At 42.1% G+C, this 27,571-nt stretch overlaps 2 protein-coding genes across 4 annotated transcripts in view; both read left to right on the top strand.

Annotated features, from left to right (window-relative positions):
• The window catches only part of sobpa (sine oculis binding protein homolog (Drosophila) a), a 34,295-nt gene extending 16,635 nt beyond the window's left edge, over positions 1 to 17,660 (top strand). Inside the window, exons 5-7 of the mRNA XM_054614470.1 lie at positions 8,554 to 8,649; positions 14,134 to 16,183; positions 17,599 to 17,660. Of these exons, the coding sequence (XP_054470445.1) occupies positions 8,554 to 8,649; positions 14,134 to 16,182 (2,145 nt within the window). The 3' untranslated portion in view covers position 16,183; positions 17,599 to 17,660. The remainder of the gene's footprint in view (positions 1 to 8,553; positions 8,650 to 14,133; positions 16,184 to 17,598) is intronic.
• Positions 17,661 to 26,870: 9,210 nt separating this feature from the next.
• rock2a (rho-associated, coiled-coil containing protein kinase 2a) overlaps positions 26,871 to 27,571 on the top strand; it is a 32,923-nt gene continuing 32,222 nt past the window's right edge. For all 3 annotated transcript variants that reach the window (XM_054613328.1, XM_054613327.1, XM_054613326.1), the window contains exon 1: positions 26,871 to 27,006. In XM_054613328.1, the coding sequence (XP_054469303.1) occupies positions 26,908 to 27,006 (99 nt within the window). In that variant the 5' untranslated portion in view covers positions 26,871 to 26,907. The remainder of the gene's footprint in view (positions 27,007 to 27,571) is intronic.

Genomic DNA, 27,571 nt, shown 5'->3' with positions numbered 1-27,571 from the left:
TCAGCAATACCCTTTCCAGGTCTTTGCGCTCTTCCCTTTATCCGCCTCAGACTTTCAAAGCCTGGTACGGCGAGAAAAGTCTAAATTTCAGAGTGACAGAATAATATCAGTCGTAGAGAAAATCGTTCCCCTTATGAGCGCTGACACACAGCATGCCAGTCCTCATATGTTTTTGCTGGTGTTCCAACATAACATTTACTATGAAATTGGAAAATACCTTCATTATACACATATTTATACTGATTAATTATCATATTGTTCAGCTTAGCAATCAGTATCACACTTTTTCATTGCAGTAACTGTGCTTGATGCAATTATATTTGATTAAGTGCTCCACAAATGTTAGCCACGTTGTTAAACATTTTTATTCAGTAACACATGCATGTAAAAAAAAAAACAAATCCTGCCAAAATTCCAGTCAATACATCATAATTGAATGTGAGACATTAGATTAATAACTGTAAACAAATAAGATCTTTAGTATAAATACCCATTTTTGTGAAAGAAAATCCAACATCCTAGTTTAATTATGGATTTTCTGCTTAATTTAGACATATTATCTCATAAATACTGAGTCACAATTATGAGACAAAAAATTGAAATGATGAATTTTCCTTTGAAATTGGCTACAATTCTGAGCTGTACAGTTTATCAAAATTTCAGAACTATTTTCAGTTTTTTGTCACACCTTCTGTTTTTGTGGAGGGGTTAGTCTATCCTGGTTTATGACACATTAAACTATAGAAAATGTCAAGGCTCAACAAGATTCTATGATTTCTAAAATTAGATGATGTAGTTAACTGTTATCTTTAGCGCTGGAGAAATACTGTATAGAGGCATTCTCCCTTTGATTTAAACTATGTTTCACATTTTTCAGCAAACAAACCAATCTTACTGTTGATAGAATACAACTACCTACTTACTAGCTGCTTATAATGCGAACCTAACCTTCTACTAAATATCTAAGACTTGCCAGCTTGTTACTATGGTGTTCCAGCTAAGATGCTATCATTATATATATCAATATATACATTATATCCATACATTTTCTGTAAAACCACACAGAATTAAACTTGCGCTGCGTCCGAAATTGCATGCTACGCACTACACACTCAACATGTGTACTATCAATCAACCTCCTTCTGTGTGAAACAGTACCATGAATCTTTTCGGACGCACTGAGCTGTAATTACCGCGTCACTTCCTGAGAGCCTCTATGCCGGCTGGAGATGCGTAACCATGGTAACCTGTGCCAACCTCATGTGACCAAATTATGTTTTTTGAAAATAATAGTGTATGAACTCATTTAAAATATATATATTACGGCTAGCAAAGTGAAAGGATACACTTACATTGTGTACTATTGGTTTCATGAGGTGTTGGACATTCTCACATACTGTTGAATCGTACTAAATAGTATGTTAGTATGGAATAACGGACAGGACCTAGGTTTATTCAGTTCTGTTGAGATGGCCAAGTTGATTCAAATTATTGCTCAGCAGAACACAAATGTACACATACAGTGGCTTATTTAGAAGACATCAAACACTTTTATAAAATGTCTATGATACACATACAAACATTCCAGTTAGAAGCCATTCAGCCATGTTTCTCTCGTCCATCGGCTTACCAGCATCACAAACACAGGAAGGGCCTGCTCTGCCACGGCGGCTCAGATTCTATATTTTGTCTGGCTCTGGCACATTCGTGCTGGGGCCATTTGTGTAAGCGATACCCACATGTTTCTTTTCTCATGCACCCACAAGGTTGGCCACAACAACACGGCCTGCAGGCTCTCTTTCTTTTTTTTCTCCCAACTGCAAAATATCGTCATGGCTGAAAAAGAAGTATCTCATGTCTGCGTGTGCGTTGGATAGGGGGACGTGGGGGAGGAGGTGGAAGGGGGCGGGCAAACGGCTCTGGCATTATGTTGCATGAAATATCTTCAGCTGCCTCGTTCCATGAAACCCAATCCCCTCCTAGGGTGACCATGGCTGCTACTTTCTCACATCCCTGCATAACTCTCTATATATTATGTGGCGTGCGTTTGTGTGTGGCGAAAGGTGATTGATAGTTTAACTGCGGCTAATCACTTATGCGCCTGTTTACTGTACGCCTTAAGCCTCGGGATTAGTTTGTATGGAGGGTGCTGCTTCCTCGCCACTCGCACCACTCAATTATTCTGTCTGTCACCTCGCTCCTGCCTGCACATACTTTTTTTTGTTGTAACTGTCCACCATTGATCCAGACACTTGGCTCCTTTTTGTTGTTTGGCTGCAACATGGGGCGTGTGCATTTTAGCTGGTATGCACGGTGTGCCCCGCAGAAGCCAGTTTGAGTAGTGGCGAGATATCGACTGAAGGGAAAGTTGGCTGAGAATCTACACAGACAGCAGCCACGATAATGGACAGTTTCTGGGATTAGAGGCGTAAAGTTCAGCCGCAGGTAGAAGCTGTAAGAACTGTCACACTCTCACACGCAGATGTACGGTTTGTCCCGCTATCTCACTCCCACAAGTACACCGATAAACATGCTTGCTCATTGGACACAGTGCCAAGATTAAGTTAAGGCAATTAGCAGTGATGAATTACCCTCTGCAAGTGTGAAGCATGGAGGGGATTAGAGGGGATGCTTTTGAGTCAGTCATTCTTTCGTGTGTCATTTAGGGTTGTTTTTTTATGAAAAATGCTGCATGCAGGAGTCTGTTACTGTGACATTGGTTGTGATGAAATGTTGCCTGTTGCTGTTGCAATAGCTCCAAAGATCTGCTTTTCTCTGCAGTTTGGTTTGTGTTCAGGAGTTTGTTTTTGGGGGTTGGCTTAAATTTCCCCGGGGAAAATAATGCTTACTGGTTGATTGTAGGACGGTATGTTGTGGTTTTTGAAAGCAGCTGGAGGGAGGACTGGATCAAAATTATGTACTGTGGCTTATCATGTGTCATCTGTAGTTTTTTTTAAAAATCCCATTTCCTCCTAAAATATAATATGTAAGGATCATATTCTCATTTCATTTAAAGGGTATACTTATCTAAATATCTTTATACTTGATGCAAATAAACATATGAACCGTGTCTTCCGTTTCCACAATATTCAAAAGAGCATTAGAGCAGGCAGCGAGTAGACTCCAGCTTGTGTTTTACAGGTCGTTTCTGCCGCAGCGCAGGGCTTTTTGTTCACACCATGAAATTCCTCCCCGGGGACCCTCAGACCTCCATCAGTATTTTTCCCCGGGAGCTCCCTCCAGGCGCGAGGGGGCAGAGTGCCGCTTCATGTCAGCCCAGAAATGTCACATCACCTCAAACGCACACACACACACACACACACACACACACACACACACACACACACACACACACACACACACACACACACACACACACACACACACACACACACACACACACACACACACACACACACTTCCTCCTCACACAATTTACTTTGCATCTCCATCGGCTGCCGAGGAGGGCACGCACGCCAAATGAATTAGAGAGAAGGAGGGAGTGTGAGTGTGTGTGTGAGTGTGTGTGTGTGTGTGTGTGTGTGTGTGTGTGTGTGTGTGTGTGTGTGTGTGTCTTGTATATGTATGAATGTGCTTGTGGAGAATTGTTTGCATGTGATGAAATGTGTCTGCATATTGCAGCTCAGGCTTGGAGGCCTTGAGGCCTGCCTGACACAGCTTCAGGGCACATAGAGGAAGGTGATTATCTCATAGCTGCCAGCCATTCAGCTTAAATAAAGATTTTTTAAAAAAAGTAACCTCGGCTAACAAGGCGTTGAGATTGTTAAAGTGGAGCCACGCACATGAACTTGTAGTAGTTCTTTTCTGCAAGTTCCTGTTTTGGAATTCACAGCCGCGCCTCATATTGCACATTTCAGGTGCGTTGGGATGAAGACCTTGAGTAAGGAAATACTCAAAACTACAATTAAAAAATACACAATCAATATGCCAAGAAGATTATACTCCACATGTTTTAAGAATAACATTTGCTAAAGGCGTTTAATACAGGGAAATTGGCCTCCCTGCAATAAAGGAGAAAAAAGAGATAATAGCCACAGCAATATTTCTATATACATCTATATGTTGCTGTAAAGAAAGAAAGGAAAAGCTCCAAACAAGCTACATAATTAGTTTTTAAGAATGCTTACCTTGATCCGACTCTCCAGTTCTTTAAACAGTTATAGTTGTACTTATTATAGGGCCATAAAGTACCAGTATCAGACAACCCTTGAAGAACCCAGATTTTGATCATTGCAAATCCAACTGCAAAGATCATGGCCTAAACATTCTCCCAGGTGCAACTCGAACTGAATAGAATTTGTTGAAACATTAAAAGCGGAGCAAGAGCGTGTTTTTGTCCCGCCTGTCACACGCGTACTGCAGTGCCAGGACTGCACCTTGGTTTTAGGGATTTGGGATGAGCTCGGCTGCACTCGGCTGTGTTTGTCTTTTGGATTTTGAAAAGCCTGCCTGCGAGCGTCTTTCTTTGGGAAAAACGCGGCGCTCTTGGCAGGTGACAGGGCGCACACGCAGACACACACCTGGACATGTATCCGTGCCCAGATGGAGGCTAGCGAGGTGGCAGCTGGTGTGACGTCTCCCTCAGGATGGTGGAGTCGCCAAAGGGGGAGCTAAGCTAGTCGATGTGCTGCTCCGTCATTCGCATAGGGAACTACGTCTGGGGCAGCAGCTGCATGATGGAGGGGAAAAATAAACACCTCTATAAAGAATAAACAACTGGAACTGTTTGTCTGTCTGTCTGTCTGTCTGTCTGTCTGTCTGTCTGTCTGTCTGTCTGTCTGTCTGTCTGTCTATCTATCTATCTATCTATCTATCTATCTATCTATCTATCTATCTATCTATCCGTCTATCTGTCTATCTATCTATCTATCTATCTATCTATCTATCTATCTATCTATCTATCTATCTATCTATCTGTCTGTCTGTCTGTCTGTCTGTCTGTCTGTCTGTCTGTCTGTCTGTCTGTCTGTCTATCTATCTATCTGTCTGTCTGTCTGTCTGTCTGTCTGTCTGTCTGTCTGTCTGTCTGTCTGTCTCTCTGTCTGTCTGTCTGTCTGTCTGTCTGTCTGTCTGTCTGTCTGTCTTCATCCCCTCTCCTTCATCTGCGTGTGGCTCCCTGTGTGCGCTTCACGCCTCGTTCACAGTGCCAACACCTCATTAGTGCAATATGCAAATGAACTGGCGCGGGGCCAGGGGGTCAGAGCACAAACTGGAGACGGAATAATAGCACAATGGCACATCTTTGTGTGTGTCCTCAAATGCCTGCCCAGATTTAGTGTGTGTTCACGGGAGTTCACCTGTCTTCTAGCGTGTCCGTGCGCTGCGTCTGAGGAGACTTGGTGTGTATGTGTGTATATTTGTGTGTGAGGGGGGGAAAGAACATAGCTGAAATGGGGAAGCCTACTACTACTTTTTCAAAATCACCCCTGTTACATTGTTGATGAACAATGTTTTTCTCAGATTCCTACACTGTGTGTTTTTTCCAGTAGCCTACAAAGGACAGCGCATAAGGCAGTGCAGTATTTGATTTATGTCATGCTTGGAATGGGAAACCCATAACTGGAGGTGAGGGAAGCAGATGGAAGCAGAGGCAAAACTCAATCAGTCTTCGGAGTAAAAAAAAAGTAGAATATACAACAGAATTGCCCTTTGGTGTCATCGGGAGATGGGACGAGCCGGGGGCCAAATTATCTGTGACAAATCAAAGGTTTCAGCGAACGATTTAAAGGGAACATGGATGCTCGGGCCAGTAGCTCACCTCTGCACCAGTGCAATAGGCCTCGGTGTGAAATGTCTGTTTAGGGGCTGCAAACGTCACATGGAACACGTAGGTAAAAATCTCCATTTCTGATAACGGTTGCTCAGTTGCCCTGTGGCTGTAAAATATTAACCAATTATATCACACTAATTTATTTAAAAATGCATCTCATTTAATGAAATACAATAAAACCATTTGGAAATGGGCCAGACAAAGCTTCTCTGATAACTTCTGTGTAAATTATTTTAGAAAAAACCTTGCAAAACAGCTTTGAGTCCCTTAGATTTCTCACTGCTCATAATGAATGACTTACATAGTGTGGGAGAAGGTTACTCATTTACAGATGGTATAAATGTTTAAAGGAGTTTTGAATTGTAATATTACAAATTGGAAATTAAACCCATACCAGCAACTGTTTTAGCGATTAAACATATTATTTGTTTACCTAATAAAATTGTTATTTCTACAAGAATACATTAAGTTACTGTTAAATTCTGCACAGTTTTTTGGCAAGGTTCACTTAGCGCAGGGATTCACCCTGTTCCACTAAATAGCATTAGCTAATGCTAGCAGTCAACAATAGCATTTCGTGTTTGACAGCAATGTTAGATTTATCTCTAAGCCAACCAGCTGCATATCGAACTGAGTCAGTCATTATCTGATATTAAACGAGACAGCCTAGACCAATAGCGTGATGTTGTATACCAACTTAATACACAGCGACTTACCTGTGACTTTAACCATTTGATTAGTGAGTAAAACGTGATGCTAACCTTTTGTTATAATGTTTAAAATTCTAACAAAAAATATCAGGTTGTCGAAATAATCTAATGCTTCATTAACTCCATGAAAGAAAGTCATTAAAAATAATTGCGCTGGTCGTCTTTGATCTTAATCCTGTGTGAATCTGACATTTTTTGAATTTGTAAAAATTTGTAAAAATTTAACCGCAAATTACTTATCATTGTACGGCAAACACAGAGCTTATTGCTTAATGTTAGTCCACGTGCAAATCGGCATCAAGCGGAGTCAGGGGCATATTTTTATTTTTTACTCTTTCCTTGTCTTGAATTATCAAGGCTGCGTTGGCAATTGAAAATGAAAGGTTTGACAGCATTTTGATGCAAATTCAGGAGGCTCATCTTGAGCAGCTGTTGATTCCACAGCGTGGCATCAACCGTGGGACCTTTGTTGCATGGATTTGGAGAGATTTTCCCTCTCTCCCTCTTTCTACCTGTTTCCAGTATCCCTGTTTCCAGTATCCCTCCCCGCTGCCACTACATCTGTCCAATAAAGGCAAAAATGCCACAAAAAAATCAATGAAGCTTGTTGGTGGTTACATGAATGTAATTTATGGTGCTGTTAGATTGCTGCTAACAGCCCCCCGTTATGCTGGTGCCACCTGGAGAGTTAATTGTTTTTTCACCGCTGTGAAAATGTTGTTTGTTACACGCCATAGACTGTAAATAGGAAGTTGATGTAGCCATCGTGACGTTACCCATTGGTTTGTGGACTGCCGTTTGAAGCCTCCAGTTTGGCGATTTTTGCCGTTGCAATCTTGGATTACGGCCGTCACCATGTTGTTGTTTTTTTGGCCAATGAACGTAAATTAACATATTTGGAATGTGGAGGAGTGTTGTAGATCATAAGGTAGCCCCGCCCTAAAGCATACTCCGCTTAATGGTCTATTTAACTCTAAATGGGACCATCATTTACTAAATGACCATCATGTTGTACTGAAGTAGGGTCATTTTCTCATAGACATCCATACAATCAGACTTCTTTTTGCAACCAGAGGAGTCGCCCCCTGTTGGTCAGCAGAGAGAATGCACGTTTTAAGACATTTTCGCATTGGCTAAACGCAAACAAATATGCATCGAAGCAGATTATTTAGTTTGAGTAAATCACTTTGCGAATTCTGGCAATGATCTATCAATCGTCTATTTATTTTTTTCAATACATTTTGGCTTTTGAACTGAGGACTGAGATAATTACAGAGACGAGGACTGATGCTGTGTACGTGTTTTGGAGAGGGGGTGGAGGGAAGAGAAGGTAACGTATGAGTGTTTTGCAGAAACGTACAATGCCAACATTTTTTTTTCCTGCCAACAAGAATGACAAGTGGAGTTGGGTGATATGACGTAGTTTCTTAGCAAAAAGTTTACCTAGTTTTCAACCTGAGCAGAGGTCTTATTTGACTGTGTGGACAAGACATGTACACAACCATGACTGAAGAGTTACTCACTCTTTGACATTACACTTCACCATGGTAGTGCCGCTGCAAATATCTGGATTAAAAGAGACCTCTATATATTTTAATTTATTCATGTTAGTGTAGTGTAAAAATTGTTATATTTTAAATGTGTTTAAATTTTCCATTTTTGTCTGAAATAAATGGGAGTTTGAATGAACACACCCTTCTGTTGTAGCAGGCAGCACTTTGAATGTCTAAACTAAATGCCTTGCAGAATCCTCAACCATGCACCTGCATGCATGCACGCACACGCACACACACACACACACACACACACACACACACACACACACACACACACACACACACACACACACACACACACACACACACACAGTTTTGTTTGAGAATCCTGTTGATTGGTTTGAACACAAACCAATTATTGTTCACCCATTTTACAGTCACCATTTCTGTTCATCTTCTTCAGTGTTGTTTTCCATTTTCTGAGTTTCCTTGTTGCCTCTGTTCACCTGTTTATTTTGTCCATTCGTAAAAAGAAGCCATTATTTCTCCCCCCCAGGCGAGAGACGACGATGGCCTCGGTGGGAAATTACCCCAGCACAGCTTTACTCAGGACACGCCCAGGCTTGTCTTCAAGACAAACAGCGATGTGCTTGTAAGGACCATAACCCTCTAACACTAGATAGAGTTTAAGCTTGATGGCTACTGCACAAATATGTTTTGATGTTGTTTCTTTGTTCAAAGTGTATAATTTTCAGCTCATTTCTTCCTGACATGTCAATAGACTGGTTCATATTTTGGGCATTACTGTAATAGCAGACATCAACCATCACACTCAGGTCAGCCCAAGAAATAAGACACAGCACACAATGTTTTACATAAAGTTTGCACACATTTAAGTTTGAGCTTTTCATAACTTTTTTTCATGCGTTTTCATTTACTTTGCTCATTTCCATTGTATCATTCATATGAGTGACTTGTGTGTGGGATTTGTAGGAGTTATCAGACAAGGAAACTAAGGCTTGACCTATTTATGTTTAAAATGTTTTTATTATTGTATTACAATTTATATGTTTTACATAGATCATTCATAATTTAGTGACCACAAAAGACAATGGAATATATACCATTTATCTTCCACATATGCTGCTATAGTAGATGCAATGGAAGTTTACTAACTTTGGTATTATTTTTATAGTTTTTCATATCCGAGTTGTCTTTATGTCTAATAATAACATCTTACTTAATCAAGTTGATGTCTGAGATCTTGGATTGTGTCAGCATCACTATCAAGAAGTCAGATGGGGCAAGAAACACAAGCAGTCAACTGTTGAGTTTTGAAACACAATGACGGTTTAGACAAATGTTTTTTGGGATTAAAAACAATGTCAAACCGTCAAATCATAACCCAAATTGCATGTTTTAATCCTGGAAAGTTAACCTGGTGCGTTCACATTCAGTTTTACCTCTAAATAATGTGGCTTAGATAGTTGATTGTTTGACCGTTCGCGTCTTGCCCCATCGCACTTCCTTATAGCATTGCTGCTGTGTTTCCTGATTTCAGAAATGACTTTGGTTGGTACAATGTTATCACAACTGATAGAAATGATGGCCAGAACCAACCAGAAAAGAGACCACAAGTGGCAAATGACCAAAATGTTCCTTTAAACCAACGGATAGTTTATTTTGGGAAATGTTTTTTATTTGCCTTTTCTGCTGAGAGTTAGATGAGAAGATCAATATCGGTTGCATATCTAAGCTTAGCTAAAGCTAATTATGATGCTACAGCCAGCAGCTGGTTAGCTTAGCTTAGCACAGAGACTGAAATGATCTAGTAGCTAAATCTGGTACAAAACATCTCTTCTGCTTATATTAGGTTAATGTGTTTTGTACATGGTCCTTGACAAATAAATGTAATAAACTACAGTAAAGCCTAAAAATAACCACCTCTAATCACCTTGGTTGTTTAAGCCATAAAAGCCAAAAGCAAATAATCCCCATTAAAACCCCAGCGTGTCATTTCTATACTTTGTTTTTTGAGTGGATAAACAGGAGAGATATAAGGCGTTCATTGGTGAGCTACAGATTTTTGGACATTGTGACGGACTAGCTCTTTCCCCGTTTCCAGTCTTTATGCTAATCAGATGCAGACTTTAGCTTCCTATTGATTTTCTCATCTAACTCTCGTCAGGAAAGGGAACAAACACTTCTGCTTTGAGTGAAGATGTCCCAAGTGGGAAAAACATACATTGTCACAGACAGCCACATACCAACAGAGATCTTTGGTCTCTGAGTGGTCCAGTCTGCTGCAGTGACGTTCAAGCACGGTCCACCACGTGGGTCTCATTCTTACAGCCGCCTGGAGTTATTCTACTCACTGTGCGCGTGTGATTAGAGGTTCAACTGGCCATGTGAGAATGGCCTTTGTGTGTCACGTCTATGATGACCGATGGCTGATGGCTGGCTGTGATAAGAGCGGCCTCACAGGGAGTGTGGCTCTGCTCTTCTTCGGCTTTTATCTACAGTTTAAACTTGTCACACTACATTCAGGTTTTAACGAAGACATCAGGTACACAGTGAAGCCAATTTAAAACACTGGGAAAGCATACAGACCAGATATGTTTCCCCTTTTTTTTGTAAGCCAGGTAATTATAACCATCGGGATAGATATTCAAAAAGCATGGTATGTAAAGCGTTGCCAGAGTAAAATTTTCCTGAATAAACCTAAGTGGGAGCTTTATTCTGTTTTCTTTTCCCGATGGATCAGGTGCTTTCAGATTGCAGTCTTTTGCTCCATATTCCATTTTTTGGACTGGATCCACAGAGCAACAAGCACGGTGTTTCTGTTTGCCAGCATTGATGGACTTGTGGATGCATTGCTGCAGATTGTTTGGCCAGTGTGAGACAGTTTAAGTAAAAACCAAGCGACTGGCTCGCTTCAAGCACCTGCTTCATTTTCCTGGGTTTAATCCTTGTGTTTTGCACTTTGCGATTATAGCAGCAATCTGAGAAGTGTCAAAAGAATCACATATCGACCTTAACAGGGGAGGGGGGGGGACATACAAGCCAGTCCTTTTATGTGCTCCTACTGCTTAAACCTCTTCATTCTACATATAAAACCACTTCAGGTACTACAGCCTCTTGCGACTCTCTGCTCAGCCTCTTAACCCTCTGCAACCTCCTCCTCTTCTTCCTCTTCATTATCTAAATCCTCCACAATCTCTGCGATCTCTTCAACATCTGCAACCTCTTCCTCTTCTCCGCTGCCTGAAACTCTCTCATCCTCCTCTGCAACCTGTTGGTCCACAACCTGCTCCGTCAACTCTGTGACTGCATTACTTTTAACGCTCTTCATCCTGATACCTTAACCCCTGAGAATGGCCTCACCTAAGGTGCTCATTTAAATTGATTAGACACTAGCTGTTGCCTGATTTTGGGATTCTCAAGTGGCACTCGGCCTCGTCCACGGGACCAGAGTGTGAGAGGAGGAAAAAACGACGACTGCAGAGGTGGTTGCACTTGTTTGGGAGTGCGCTAATTGTTGTAATGCAAACGGTTAAACTGCACCACCGCCGCTGGTTTGTTGGCCACGACGGATATAAATGAGCATAATTACATTCAACTGCAAACATCTATGTGGTGGTGGGGAAAGAGAGAGAGCAAGCGAGCGAGAGAGAAAGCACAACTCCATTAGCGTAATGTGCAGTGAAATTTCACTTAAAGTGCAGAAAGTCGTTAAGTGCTCTCCATCTGTCTTTCTGAGTCGAGGGAAAAAAATTCAGCACATTCATTATTTAAAATATCCTGGGCCTACCATTATCAAACTCAACTTGCGAGAGCACCTTTTTGACTTTTACTCAGTCATGGCTCATTGAATTAGCCAGGACTAAATGGGCAGTCGAAACGTGTCGAATTCGAGGCACTGACATCTGAGCACCACCAGCGTGCTGTTTAAGCACAGCGCTCGCTGTGTAGTCCAGACTCTGATCTGTCCCGGCTGTGGTTCCCTGTGTTCTCCAGCTGCTCGTCCCGACCTCCATTAAAGTGTTAGTGTAAGAAATTCCTCCTGAGTTGCATTTGTGCAAGTCGTCCCTCCAGAGCGGCACTGACTTATTACAAATGCAGAACTTAAGTGCATCTTTGAAAAACTTTTCTCCCTTTGTTAGATGCTTCTGCTTAATTTAGAGAATCGGATGTAAAACACATGATGAAAGCAAAGAACCTGATGTTTTACATGAGTAGCAGCTGCAGGACAGCATGCTATGTATTCTTTTGAAATCCTGGCCAGTGCTACAGTGCATCTGCCCGAGCGGCCCATGTGAGTCCACTGTCTTTCAGCTGCTGCCAGACGGGATGCTGCCAAATAAACCAATGTTGCTATGCAGCGTTGCAACAAAAAAAAAGGAGTTTATCCGCCTTCCGGTTGCATCCCTCAACTTATTAACATTCAGCAGGGGGGCTTAAGGGTCTGTGTGATGGATGGATGTCGTTGAGGGGTCTGACAACTGATTAATGCCTTAATTATCTCCGGCGAGGACCTGCCACTCCTCCCGGAGCTGACAGAGTGAGCTGTGTGTGGCCTGACGAGTAACGTCGTGTTCGGGGCTCGCCCACTGCTATCTGCTCCACCAGGGTCACATTCATTTTCTTCCCAAAGGAAAATGTGCACTTTTTTGTGCTGCAAAGGTGTAGAACAGTGATGAAACAGTGCAGCTGGGTGTTTTTGGGATCTTTGCCACTGCAGTGTGCGAGAAAGACAACTTTTCAATTGAGCCCCTTCGTGTTTGCTCGCCGCATACAGAAGTGGTCCTGCAATCCTAATGTGACGTGATGTCTAATTCTAATAGTTACAGTAATATAAGTTTAATAATTGATTTGGATTCGTTTTAAAAATCGGTATGACAAAGCAAGTGCTTATATGCTAGTTATTTGCTTTGCAGGCACAGTAGTGGGAGTACTTTTCCAAGCAATTCACTTCGTGCATGTATGCCGAGATCACAAAAAGGTTCCGAGGCAGGCGTATTCTTTTTAAAAAGATGGCTAGATTGCATTCTGGTCTTTTGAGGCTACTTAATAAAAAAGATTTGTAAGATTGTTGAAAGTTTGGAGTGAAATAGCAGCTCTATGCATGAAAAACAGTGCTGTTATCAACAAAATATAGTATATTTTTAGAGTATACCCTTTAAGACAATATGCATGTATGTTATTTTGTGTATTGTATTACTTTAATTACAAAATGCATAAAGGGAAATCTTATACAGAAGAACTCACACGTATCATTAAACAAACATTTCCAGTAATCGGCACTGCACTGGTCACTAATATAGTCCCATCATGTATGTTCAGCCATTTATCCACAGGAATAAGAACTTTACAAACAACAACATGATTGTCAGTTGTTAGCCCCACTTGTGCTTTTTTCGTGAATTTCAAGGCTTAAATGACAAAATAAGATAGGTCTGCATCAAGCCACTGCAACAATACCTTGGGTGCCTCTTTTCTATGTAATTCAGTATCGATCAATCAATTGATCTCGCTAGCATTTTAAGTGACTTAACTTTAATGGCTGTCAACCACATGGCACACACTTCAATACCAAGTGCGGAATGCCATTTGAGGGAAATCATCTTTTTTGTCTTGTTGTGCTTGGGGGCGTTAGTCACCGAGGGATCTGTGGTTAAATGAGACTGAGAGTGTTTTTCATTGCCGACAGAAGGTGTAAATGGGCATTCCTTGTTAGGACAGAAAGTTAAAGACAAAGTCACTTCAATACCACTTAGCAGCAGAGCAGAAAGTCATCACACATTTACCGCTCAGTAACCAAAACACACTGATTGCACAAACATACACACACCTACATTACATAAATCAAATGCCTATAGCCATGTGCATTTACACAAACTGCAAAGTTAAGTGTTTGCTCTTGACATATTTGTAAAAGTATAAAGAGACAGGCCTCAGTGAAAGGAATTTTTTAAAATGTGCTTATGTCCAGATGGTTGGGAGGTTGAGCTTCTGCTTACCAGGTTACTTCAGAGGAGATTATGTTGCATTTCATCACAAACAAATTAGAATGTTTTTGTATGAAGAGTGACAGGTGCTGATGTGGTTTGTGTACTGTGTGTGTTTTTTGCCACAGGTGTGTGACTGGTGCAAACATATTCGCCACACTAAGGAGTACCTGGACTTTGGTGCTGGTGAGCGGAGGCTGCAGTTCTGCAGCGCCAAATGCCTGAACCAATATAAGATGGACATTTTCTACAAGGAGACCCAGGCTGCACTGCCTGGAGGGTTGTGTAACCCAGGTCACGGGCCGGGTGGGGATGGTCAGATGGAATGCGGTGGAGGGGTACAGCTGCTCACTCCTGAATCCTGGGGGACGCCGTTATCGGACCTGCGGCGTAAGGCTCCATCCCCAGGGGGGCCTTCCGTTGCCTCTGCATTGGCCCCTTGCACTTCCTCTGCCACCTCGCCCTCAGACACTGCTGCCTACTGCTCCCCGTCCTCCTCCTCCTCAGCCAAGATCCCCACACCCAGACCCCACGAGAGCCCCACACTTCACCCTCCGCCTGTTCCCACTTTGCACCCACCTGTCGGGGTTCCTCCCGGTAGCCCTCCCATGGTGATGACCCCCCGGGGACCCATGCCCCTGCCGCTGTTCATGGAGCATCAAATGATGCAGCAGATGCGTCCACCATTCCTTCGGCCCTCTGCCCACCCAGGGGGTCCCCATAGCCCCCTGTCAAACCCTATCATCCCTGGTATTGGTCCACCACCTCCCCCTAGGACCATGGGCTCAGGTTCAAGCCCTATGCACAGGCCCATGATGTCGCCACATGTCCACCCATCGTCCAATCCCAACCCAGGCATGATGCCCCCCCATCCTGGTCTCTCAATGCCAGGCTTTCCCCCTTTCAACATGATGCCCAATGGACGCATTCCTCTGCCCCCAATGATGAACTTTGGCATGCCGTCCTTGGCCCCATTGGTACCCCCACCAACTCTCTTGGTCCCTTACCCTGTCATTGTACCACTCCCAGTCCCGATCCCAATTCCAATCCCAATTCCCTTCAACCCAAGAACTTCCAGGGACCAGTCGGAGAGCAGGGGCAACTTCCGCAGTGCTCCAGAGTCCTCTGAAGCTTCAGCTTATTGGCCCCACTCTCCAGGGTCCTCTGGAGATGACAGAGGGGAGCAGAAAGTAGAGCCAGCTGTTGCAGAACGTCTCTCTCCTGTACGCTCAGAGAGAAGCAGGGCGGCGCTGGTGGACTTGACTGTGAAGGCAGAGGACAATTCAGGCAACACTTGTCTAACCAGCGGCCCCGCACCGACGGACGGGGTTATTGATCTAACTGTGGGCCAGAGGCCATGCCAACAGCAGGTCATTCAGAGGATGCTACCTGGGGTCCAGGTCAAAGTAGAGGCAGAGGCGGAATCGAGATCCCCACCAGCAGCTGGGCTGAGTTGGGAAGGGAAGAACTGTCGTGATGGGGTGGAAGGAGCCCTTTCTCAGGGCCTCCTCAGTTCCACGGAGCTGGAAGGGGCCACACACCCAAACACACTGGAATCATCAGGCCCTCCCTCCAGCGACAGCAGCCCTTTTTTCAATGATGATCCTCCAGTGAGCCAGCTTACTCCCTGTATCTCTAACAGTACCCAACCACCTTTGCCCAGCACAGCACGGACCCAGACCCACACCCTGCCCCACCTACAACCGAGCCCTGCTGCCCCGTGTAATGTCATAGTCAATGGTACGGGGTGGCATTCGCTTCTCGCTCCTGCCTTTGAGTCTTACCCTGACCGAAGAGTAGACAGTGTTGCAGGAGAAGGAGAGGCAGAGGAGCAGCCAGCCAACGGGGAGCTGGAGCACGAGGCACTGAAAGAGAACACTTGCTCAGCTGGAGATTGGGAGCCGGGGAAACGGGGCTCAGTGCAAGGCGAGATGGCGGACACAGTGGAAGGTAAGCCTGATCCTGACTCCAACATGGAGGAGGGTGAGCACGCCTATGCCCTGCCGCTGCTGTCCACCGGAGGCTGCGTGGTCATCCAGCCTGTGCCAAAGCCCGGCGCTGACAAGACGGCCATCCTGTCCTGCTCCATCAGCGCCCCTTTGTCAGGAGACGGGACCGCTGAGCTGGAGCCGCCGCTGAAGAGGAGGTGTCTGCGAATCCGCAATCAAAATAAATGAGGTGGGTTTACCCCGGCTTGCTCCTAAAAACATTTTTATGTAGTTGTGCAGACTCTGTATTTAAGTATGAATTTACACAGATTTATTCATTGATATTTTGTTGTTGTGGTAATCAGTCACTTTTGATGTTTCTCTTTTGACGTCCCAGGGTGTATTTCTGAACTATTTAATTTGCCTCCTTTAATTTCTAAAATGTTCTTAACCAAGTTGTTTATTATTCAGTTATTATCATCTTAAAATTTGGGAAATTCAGGCAAGAGGGTTATTTTATATTTTGTCCGGTCCAGCGTAGCTAACAATGAGGCTGATCACTTCAGCCAAATATCATAATGTGATGCTTGATTCAAGGGTAGATGCCGTGTGCCCTCATACAGACAGTATTCAAACAAGCAGGTTAATTTTTATCCAAAAAGAATGTCAGAGTGCATGTATGAAAGTGTCATAAGCCCCATTGTGACAGACAGTGTATTTGAATGCCACATGGAGGGGCACTGACTATGAAAAGCCTCTAGGATAGTGAACCAGGAGGGAAGCCCACATGTTCATACCAGTAGAATTGTTTTTTTAAAAATGTATGCAATTCTTGCGGTACATGTGTTTAGCCAACAATTTTCCAATTTGTTACACATGTATTTCTCTCATTTTACAGAAAAAATACTTGTTGCTTCACTATGACTGGCAGATTTACCTTAATGAGCTTCAGAATGGAAATGGGAAGTCTATCATGTCAAAGGATTTATTCACCACATTGATACCAAATCTAATGATGCACTCCTCGAACTGCTAATTTAATGAAATTGTATTCAAGAGCAATTGAAGACCAATTCAACATGAGGCGAGTGCTCTGAATTAGAGTAATTAATGATGACAAAAGATGGAAATCAAGGCCAGTGCACCGTTAGTGCTGCTAAATTCAAACAAGCAGCTGAGGGGCAATATGCTGTAACCTTCAGATACCTAAAGATACACATTTTTTGACTTCTGATATGGGAGAATAAAAAGTCTGCACGCTCTATCTCGCCTTTTCCCACATATCCATTATGAATGACCTAAAACAGTATGTAAAATTAATGCCACCAGAGAAACAGACGCTGAATATTTCATTCTTTATTTGCCCCAAAAGTGTCCTAAAGCTGATACAGATTGCCTGTACAGTGAGAATAAACCTCAAATTAGGATGCCCCGCTGGAAATATGCACTGTCTTCAGTTTGATCCTAATTGTTTTGATGTTTTGAACACCAAAACCGTTCTGATATGAGCCCCATTGCTCTGAAGTGAACACCCTCCAGTCTCCCGCAAACCTTGAAATGAAAGTTGGGGCTTCCTATTTTTCATCATGCATGGACAAAAAAACAGCCTTGGGAGGGGGATGGGGGGGTGACTCAGTCTAATTCTCCTCCCACTCTGTTTCACAGATGGATGCTCTGAGGACCACAGTGCCATCAACGACACTCAATTGTCCAACCCCCCACCCCCAAATCCCACTCCTCCCAACACTACAGCACCAAGCACGTGCACAAACACATTTTTCTCGTCCTCGCTCATCGTCCAGTCTACCAGCACCACAAATCGCCTTCTGACGACTGATGAGAGTCCAACCGGACATGACGATGGGTATCACAGCAGAGTGGCTTTTGTAAGTATGACAGACACTCAGATGGACTGAACTTCTACAGACAGGATGTCTTGGCCAGCAGGATCGCTCGACCTTTGAACTGCAGACAGTTGTATCACTGCAACAGGAGGACCTTGCCCCGCTGCTGCTTCTCACTTTCAGCCCACACTGCCCCTTATATCTCACGCACCCTCTCCTATCAAAGCCAGAGCGATTAGTGAAGCAGCCCCAAAGAAATGCACCTGTTTTGGTCCAACCTGGCACCCAGCTACAGGTACAAAAATCTCTGCGCCAGTAAGTTATTTTTTATTCTCACACAACAATTATGCTCTTTCTAACCAGCAGAAAAAAACAAATGTACTTGCCAACCTAACACAAAGCGTTCTGGGTGACTCTGTTGGTGGTGGCTTAAAAAGAAGCATGACAAGTATGAATACAGATAATGCAATATTACTGAAGGGCAATTTTTAAAGAGATGTTTCAATCAAAGGCTGGAAAACTGTCCTTGGACATAAAATCACAAGTCGTGTTGATTATTATTCCCACCGAACTGGAGGATCAAATATTAACCTTCACCAGCAAGTAATGGCGTGTGGGTGGAATCATTCAATCTCTGCCATTTCTTTCCCTTCCATGTAGCATCTATTTGTTCACTCTCAAACTTCACTGAATTGAAATGTTGAGACAGAGTTGTCATGATAATCATTCCTACTATTGACATTTTTTATACCCTCTGGAATGTCTGTGTGCTTAAACAGTGAGCCATACCAGTAACAGTACTAGCTGCTGTTTGAGAACATTTCAACGCTTTACTGCGCTTCTAAAACACAACCCGGGATGGCACGGCTATGTAGAAACTCTGCCGACCTGCAGCGGCTACTTGCTACCGCAGGCTAGTGCTTCATCTTTTCTATAATACATTACCAGTGATGTTCCTGAAATGGGCTAGTTTGAGACTGACTGCACTGAATTTAGAGGGGGCAGAGAGAAGCCAGCTTTTTTTCATAAATAATTATTTTGGGACCTGGAGGAACACTGTAGAAGAAATTTGGTTTCTACAAGAAACACACTGAAACAAAATATAATTTAAGAAATATTTGAAACATTGCCTTTTGCTTGTGCACCAGTCCTGCCAAGTCGCTTAATTTTTTATTACCAATTATTATTAGTTTTAAGCCAAATTTAGAGCAAGCATTGCCCTTGATTCGGTAGCATGCTTCATGTGCATGCTTTTTTGGGAGACCCGTCCTGTTTGATCTGATCCAGTTACACTGCAGCTTTAGGCCTGAGAGCTGGGATGGTCAAACAAAGCCAGCATTTAGTTTACACTCCTATGGAGAAGGCTTCGTTGTTCCAGTGCGAGACAAGGTTTCATCATATGCCAAAGGCCTCTGGTGCGTTGAAACAAAACATGTCACCTAGTTTTTTAGTGGAAATGGGCTTTCAAATTGAAGATTTGACCAGATAATTTATAGTTGCCAAAATAACAAGCACTTATTTTTTTTTTAATTAAGGAAGATACAGGAGAACACAAGTGGATGTCAAAAAATATCTCTTTATGGTTTACTCTATCCATAAAGGCCAATGATATGTCACACTGCAAGTAAGGAGAAATGCAAATCTGGATTACAAAAAATATAATGCAGGATTTTTAGTGACCCTTAATCATAGTTATTTTATGTGTCCATTTGCAGTCCCGTCCTATCTCACTGTTTTTCGTCGTAGCCGTTGATTTCTTTTTTATGTCACGGTGTGACACTGTGTGATTCATTCTGTGTCCAAATGAGCCCTAAAACTTATAACACATATTCACATTTCACAAGCGCACCAACAGTACTCGCACACGCACATAATGCACATAGTAAATGTAATCGTGTCTGCGTGTTTGAGTGAGGCAGGTGCAAGCAGAGAGCCCAGTTGAGATTACAGAGTGTTGACTCAGAAGTAAGCAGTGTGCAACTCTATCTGTTGCCTGTTATTCAGGCATTTAGGCTTAACTTGCCGCTTGCCAAGGCCCAGCTTTGGTGTCACTTTAAGTACTTCCTAGTCCACTCCGTTCCCCCCATCGCTTCATTTCTCCGCAATGGCAGTGAAAAATGCTCCCTTTCTAAGCGCCCTGCATCTGTCTTGTCTACCTTCTGCTGTAATGCATTCGTCCATAAGTAGATATTTCTTTCTGTAATTCTATGGCAAGATATCTGTAGGCACAGCATCTCTAGAACAACTCAGCACATGCGCCCCTACTCCAAGTTTTCCAGTTTTGAGACGGCAGTTTTCTTATCCAGAATCCAGAAAGAGGGGCTGATGTCACCAAGACAACTGGACACTGTAGTTTCTAGTGTCTGTAATATGGGAGTCATACAAAGCCAAGGCCACAGCCAGGATTTTAGAGGTCATGAGTCCCCCCAACACACCCCTCACCATTTTGACCAGAAGCCAAAATCTCTAAAGCTTTTATATTTATTTACACAGTTGTCTGTTCAGCTATTCTTTCTGTTAATGTATCTTATTAAACTCATAAAATACCCACTCTTTGGAAGTTTTCAGAGTGTAAAGTCCCCCCTAGGATCCAAAAACACACAGAGGACATGACCTCCTTAACAGCCCTGCCCTTTGTCTGAGGCAGAACAGGCTACAGTGTCCATTAGTTAGTGTACGGGCCTGAACCATGCGGTTCAAAAGAAGGTGGAAGACTTATCATTTTGGGTCAGGAGGACAAAGTTTCCAAAATGATCCATGTGTCCTGGTTAGCCCCTTTGTTTGCATTCTCCAAGCTAACCCCTTAGCATACACTGCACTGCTAGCATTTTTAAAAACAGGACACTGACATTGTGAAGGAAAAGGAAGGTGTTGATGTTGAGGAAATGTAGAATGAACATTTAATTGTCCCGCTAGCAGTGTCGACAGATGATCGCTATGTGGGCACTTTGCCATGAAATGTATCGAGCACAATGGTGTTAATCTGAGGAAGGGCCCTTTCCCAATTTGGACTCTCCATGAGCTGTCCTCTAGCGCCACCCTCAGGACAAAATAAACACTTTCTACACCAAATATCTGAAGCTAATGGCCAGATTTCAATGAAGGAACAGTTCAAAATTTTGTGAAGCACACTTAACTGCTTTCTTTCTGAGAGTTAAATGAAACAATTTTTCACACTCTGCCAGCTTGTCGGTTAGCTTAGCTTAGCTTAGCTTAGCTTAGCATATACACTGGAAACTCTATCAAAAGGTTAAATATCAAATCTGCCTACCAGCACTTCTAAACTTAACTAATTAACACACTATATCTTGTCTGGTTCCAGTCTGTATGCTAAGCCAAACGGGTTGTAGCTTAATAAGTTACTTCCCAAAATGCTTGTTCTTCCTTTATATTATATTCCTTTAATATTATTATTATATTTAATAGTTTTGGTACCCTTTTCCAGACTCTTCTTCCTATACCACCAAATTTGGTCAGGAGTCATTATTTTCACCAGAATTTTCATACTGTTTTAAAAATAAAAAAGGTTAAGTGGGCTTGATATGTGCTGAGGAATTCACCAAAATCTGCTGTTATGTCTGCTCCTTCCTCCTGCTTGACACCGTGACACACACATTCAGACACACACCAGACTAAACAACGTGCACGTTACGTCTGACCCTAACCTGCACCGCGTTGTGTTGGCGTTGCAAAAGGTACACCGTCCACGTCTGAGACGGATATCGGAGACACGAGAGCCTAACTCTCACGTGGAAGGCCTGGACTACTGAATCAGCCTTTTGATATGGCAAAAAGACTCGTGACAAATCTCCCAGCATTCCTCTTTTTGATGATGGACTGCAGGCCTGATCAACAGCCTGAATTATGCAATGACAACTAACTCCAACCCCAAAGTAGACGAGTGGTCCACAGACGAAATAAAACACGATGTGACTCCATGTCATACTTTTCAAAAACAACAGAAAAGTTGCCTTAACTCTTGCTTGTATAATCCCTACAGTTAAGACAATGATGCTCACTTGTAAAGAAGACTCTCCCTTCTTTGTACAAAATGAAATATACCAGAAACAACAACTTTGTTATCTCGCTAGTGTCAATGTATAGATGATCAGCTTTTTCTGTAACTTGTATGGACCGTCACATTTTTGCTAAGAAGGAAACCCTCCTCCCAACTCCCTCCTTCCTAAACATCCGATCTGTTCAACGTTTTAACTTGTGGTGGACTGTCAATCTTTTTGTGTACATTTTATAGTATTATTTATTGTTGACAAGTTTTTGCATTTGCAAATAATAAAACAAAAAAAAACAAAAGTGAAGGTGGTTCGACCTGAGCATTGGATTCCCATGTAAATGCCTGGTGAACAGTGAAAAGCTTTTTTTAATTATTGAAAATGGAGAAAACAGCGACATGAGGGGATGACCTCCTGTCTTTTTATTATGACGTTGTAACATGTACATAACATGTGGCCAAATTTGCTTTGGAATTTTATTTTTGTGTTGTAACAGTATTTGTTTTATCCAGTGAATTGCTCATGAAGACAAATAAATAAGAGGCACACACAACTCTGTTTCAGTCATATCTGCTCATTTTATATACATGTACGAGGGATCTATACGCAACATGCATCAGCATCAACAAAAGCAATATATTTCCATTCAGCGCATGAGAGAACCATTAATTAGCGTTAACAATAGCATTCAAACAAAAGCCAACTCCTTAAAAACAAGGATGCCATAGCACCTACCAGTCAAATACATCCATGCTAACAGCACTACGTGTTATTAATAATGAATGCACAAGTGATTACACATTTTAGAATATTGAATCATTCATAACAGGCTTTGGTTATACCGTTTAAATATTGATGGCAAAGATGGAGTGGACTGAAAATAAAAAACAGCACTAAATAATAACCTCAGCTTAGTCATTAAGTAATGATATTTAAATATTTTTTTATGGACAGAGAGAATACCACAAAGTCTGCTCTCCAGTGCAGGATGATACATTGACACATATTTGGCATTATTTCAGTCATATCAGAAACAACAAACAGTTTTGATCTCATTTGTTATCGTGTACATCTGGAATGGTATGTGACTCTTAGCTCTGCAGATGAGAAATGTGGATTTAATGGTCTCCAGCGCCATCCTATGGCTGCTGTAAGCATTGGCCCACTCCTCAGTGGGGAGGTAATGGGCCAACGCTTGATTTCCTCAGAGGGGAAACACAATTTAATGGAGTCACAATCAAATGCTTCCTGTACAACAGCTCTGTGTGGGACAAAGGCAAACGTGTGAAGCCGACAATGATCATTTGTTTTTAATGAGACTGTATAGACAAATTGCTCCCGCAGGCTGTTCCTGTGGTGTATGTATGTGTATGAATGTTAGTTAGGGTTCTGATGGGCAGGTGGCACCTTGCATGGTAGCCCCTGTCATCAGTGTATGAATGGATGTGAATGGGTGATTGATTGGTAATGTCAAAGCGCTTTGAGTGGTCGGAAGACTAGAAAAGCGCTATACAAGTACAGTCAATTATTATTATTATTTGTATTGAGGTGATTCAACTCTTGATATTTCACCATCTTGTGTTCAAGGGACATAATTACTCAAACGTATTTTTTAAGATTATTGCACTGCATAAAACTGCTCACCACCAACACATAAGGTTATTATATTAGGTGTACATCACTTTACAATATATTTTTATTGTTTTATTGACAACATTACAATAAAAGGTATTCTTTAAAAAAACTGAACATCAGAAAAAACTAAATAAAGACCTGAACTACAGTCATTGTCCTGGGTGTTCTCATGGCATAAATAATGCAATTCAGGAAAAGAAAAAGTTAATAATAGTCATAATTGTAATGAATACATTTTGTTTTATTTTCCATCAGTAGTTAAATGCCGCTATATTTGAATCACTTCAAAATAATTCACAATAATAACAAATGGAGACATTTTGACATATTCACGTTAGGAAAAGCAAACGTAAATAATAAAATGAATGACGGCTGAAATCCATTCAGCTGCTCCTGTTTCAGGGTCCGAGTATATAGTTCATACTGACTCTCAAGGTTTCCGGGGACACTTGAACAGAATGGAGCCAACGTTAGTGTTGTAAGTATCTCCAGTGCTTTTCCTACTATGACAAGTCAAAATGTCTGCTGTGGAAAAAGGCCTATAAAACATGTACACAGCTTGTGCATACTACACAAGTGTATGAGCACCATCATCAGTGCGCAGAAATTGGAAATTGAGCCGGTCAAACCCATGCAACTCAACATGTTCAGATTCAAACTGATATATTTACTAGACTGCTCTAGAAAATGAAGATAATTTGCCAGTGTAGGAAATAATGAGGACTGTGTCAGGCATGAGTGCAGTCAGCAGGGGTGCTGCTTGTTTCTCTCTCTCACCTATGATTGCTGCTTTTGGAAATCAAAAGGCTTCATAAACTATAAGCACATTGAAACCATTCAATTTACGCTGTGGCGTGATTTCAAACAGAAGTCAAGCATTGTGTTTGGTCAATCTCCTTTGTCATTAAGGTATAGTTGTAAGAAGGGATTTTTATTATATTAGTGGCTGACACTTTCTCAGTAGCATCCCTGTTGTACAATATTTACATACTATGAGACAAATAGGATGGCCAAATACCCAACAAAATGGCTTATTGCATGAAATTTATATTGTATATATATTTTTTTTGCAGAATGGAGACGGATGTGATATCAAAGTCAGCAGTTTATTCAACTGTCGAGTGGTACAGCTGTGCTCATAGGATCACAAGATTGTTGGTCATAGGTCATGGGCCACACTTTACAAAATCCTAATTTTATTATATAAAATATAAATAAAAATAATCAAATAATATATGATAAACCTGTATTGGAATTGCTCAGTAGCATGAAATGTTGGGAAACATTGAGTCCATATTAAATAATGCTCAACAAGAGTCAATATGAGTTTAACAGTGTAGTGTTGTTTCACACTACATTTCCCAGACATCACCTGTCAAACAAACCGCTTCCTTGGATTTTTCGTCCTACTAAAGAATCTGTAGGTGGCGCTCGTGCGTCGGCCTGGTTCCACCACTGGGGTTTAGTTGCTCCTCGTGCAAACTAACTAAATGTTCCAAATAAAGAAAATGTAAAATGCATCACTTCCTGTTTGGTGATATGGGATTTATTTTTTTCCCACGAAACAGCGGGCACACATTCCAGTTGTGTATCGAACGGAAAAAAGAAATGGCCGCAGAGTTGAATGACTGTTGTAGGCCTACTGCATCTATGAAAACAGATGTTATTACTGAAACAATGCAACACTTCATTATAATAGAGCTAAAACTATTAAGTTTGCATCTGCGGTCCGACTGCTCCCTGTTGTGTCAAACTGAATATATTACATTCTCTGACTATACCACAGCACCCACACTTTATTATAGTCCATTCATTGATACAATTATTACACCAGGTAAAATGTTACATATATATATATATATATAGTACCAGTCAAAAGTTTGGACACACCTTCTCATTCAACTACTTTGAAGAATGTAAAATATAAAACATATTCTGGTTTGTTGAACATTTGTTTGTTTACCACATAATTCCATATGTGTTCCTTCATAGTTTGGATGTCTTAAATATTAATCTACAATGTAAAAAAAATAAAATAATAAAGAAAGAAAAAACATTGAATGAGAAGGTGTATCCAAACTTTTGACTGGTACTGTATGTATATATATATATATATATATATAACATTTTACTTTGTGTTCATTTTACCTTGTGTGTGTATATATACATATATTTATATTGTATATATATATATATATATATATATATATATATATATATATATATATATATATATATAGGGTCTATATCGTTGATGGTAACAACTTATAAATAACCAGGGGTCAACAGATGATCTGAAACATAAAAAACTTTATTTCTCAAAATTCTAAGGCCTCACTTGAACAATTGAAATGAACTTTATTTAAAAAACATGTAGTTGTATGAATCTTGTAGGAGTGACAGCCAATCAGAGAAGTGTGTGTCTGACCATTACCAAGCTCTATTATGATATCATAGCACGTACTTTTCTATTGACAGTAGAATAACTTATCAAACAGCAGAGGACGGTTTCAGACTGAGGCAGAGGGGCCGGAGGACAGGTGGCTTATGGGTAGCCGAGTCCTCTGTGTGTGGATGTCAGGGGGAGGAGAGAGGCTTCAGACTCAGCCAGTGTGAGTCGGTGTGTAGCTCTGAGTGCACGGCGGAGAAGTTCAGCCGCTGGAGGACTTTTCCTCTCCGAGTCAAACTACTTTATTTCCGTGTGTGTGTGTGTGTGAGAGAGAATAAAAGGGCCAACACCGAGCACGAGACGGAGGAGGACGCACGCTAAGATGCGAGGAGAAGAAGCGCAGGAGGAGAGCGTGTGCTTGTTCAACACTCAGCCGGGGAGAGCACACATTATCGCGGCAGCGCTGGGGAGAAAACTGCGCCGCTGGATGGCGTGAAACGAGGCGGAAGAGAGAGAGACACAGAGAGAGAGACAGAGAGACAGAGAGAGAGAGTCCCGAAGAATTTCCAAGCGGCCAAAAAAAAAAAGGGAAAAAAAGGGGAGGAGAGGGGGGCCAAAGAAAACGCCCTGCTGCCTGTTGCTGGTGTCTGCACACTCAAACTTTATGGGCGAGTTGGAAAAAAAAAAAAAAAAATGCATCTTTCACTGAACGGGAGGTGATTAGTTGAAGTGTGACGCGCTCCTTTGATTAGGAAACCACGCGCCAGCTGATCCACGCACCCGCTCTCCAGAGCGCACCGTTTGGCACCGCTGGGACTCTGTTCCTCTTTTTCCCTCCTCGTTGTGCTCACTGTTCCTGTTGGAGGCGAGCTGGGTGGGCTGAGAGCCCCGAGGCTGCTCCGCGAGGCCCACGGCCATTCAACCCGGGGGAACAAAGCGGGTTCACATGTAAACTCACACACAGGTTGAGAGAGGGGGAGAGAGAGAGAGAGAAAAACTCTTCACGTTTCACAACTTTTTTTTTTTTTTTTTTTTTTTTTTTTTTTTTTTTTGGTTGTTGTTGTTGTTGTTGTTGTTGTTGGCCGGAGCTGCAGCCATGTCGCTCGGCGCGGAGAGGAGGATGGAAGCCCGGCTGAAGAAGCTGGAGGACATGATCAGAGAGCCCAGATCTGCCATAAACCTGGAAAGTTTGCTGGTGAGTCAAGTGGGACACACACACACACACACACACACACACACACACACACACACACACACACACACACACACACGCCTCGTAGATTATCCATTAGACACGTAAGCACACACCTGGGCAACGTTGTGCTGGTGACATGATGTTTTTTTTTTATTCTTTTCTATCCCCAAAATGTCACCTGCTACTGTTAGCATTGTTGATGCATGAGGGCAGACTGTGATGCTGCATGGCACTAATCTGTTTGTTCCCCTCATTTCCACCAGGTACTTAAATACAACATTTTTAAATTATTTCCTGAAATCATATACTTTGCCATAATACACTTTTATTTTTAAGGTAAAATTCTGCTAAAATGAAAGCCTCATGGTCTATATACTGTAAATAAGCCTGATTAATAGTGCAGACTGAGTGCAGACAGTGCAGTTTGGGGCTCTGTGAAGTGTGTCTACAGATTAGGATTAACCAATGGACAATGTCCCACTTGGTGTATTAATGGAGACTCATGTTTCTGGGCTGAAACTCCCCTTCTGGGTTACAGTCAGGCCCACCAGACCCGGATTGTCCC

This window comes from Anoplopoma fimbria, chromosome 15 (assembly GCF_027596085.1).
Source record: "Anoplopoma fimbria isolate UVic2021 breed Golden Eagle Sablefish chromosome 15, Afim_UVic_2022, whole genome shotgun sequence".
NCBI classification, from domain to species: domain Eukaryota; kingdom Metazoa; phylum Chordata; class Actinopteri; order Perciformes; family Anoplopomatidae; genus Anoplopoma; species Anoplopoma fimbria.
Note: the sequence above shows the minus strand (reverse complement) of the source record. Positions and strands in the feature narration are given on the sequence as shown.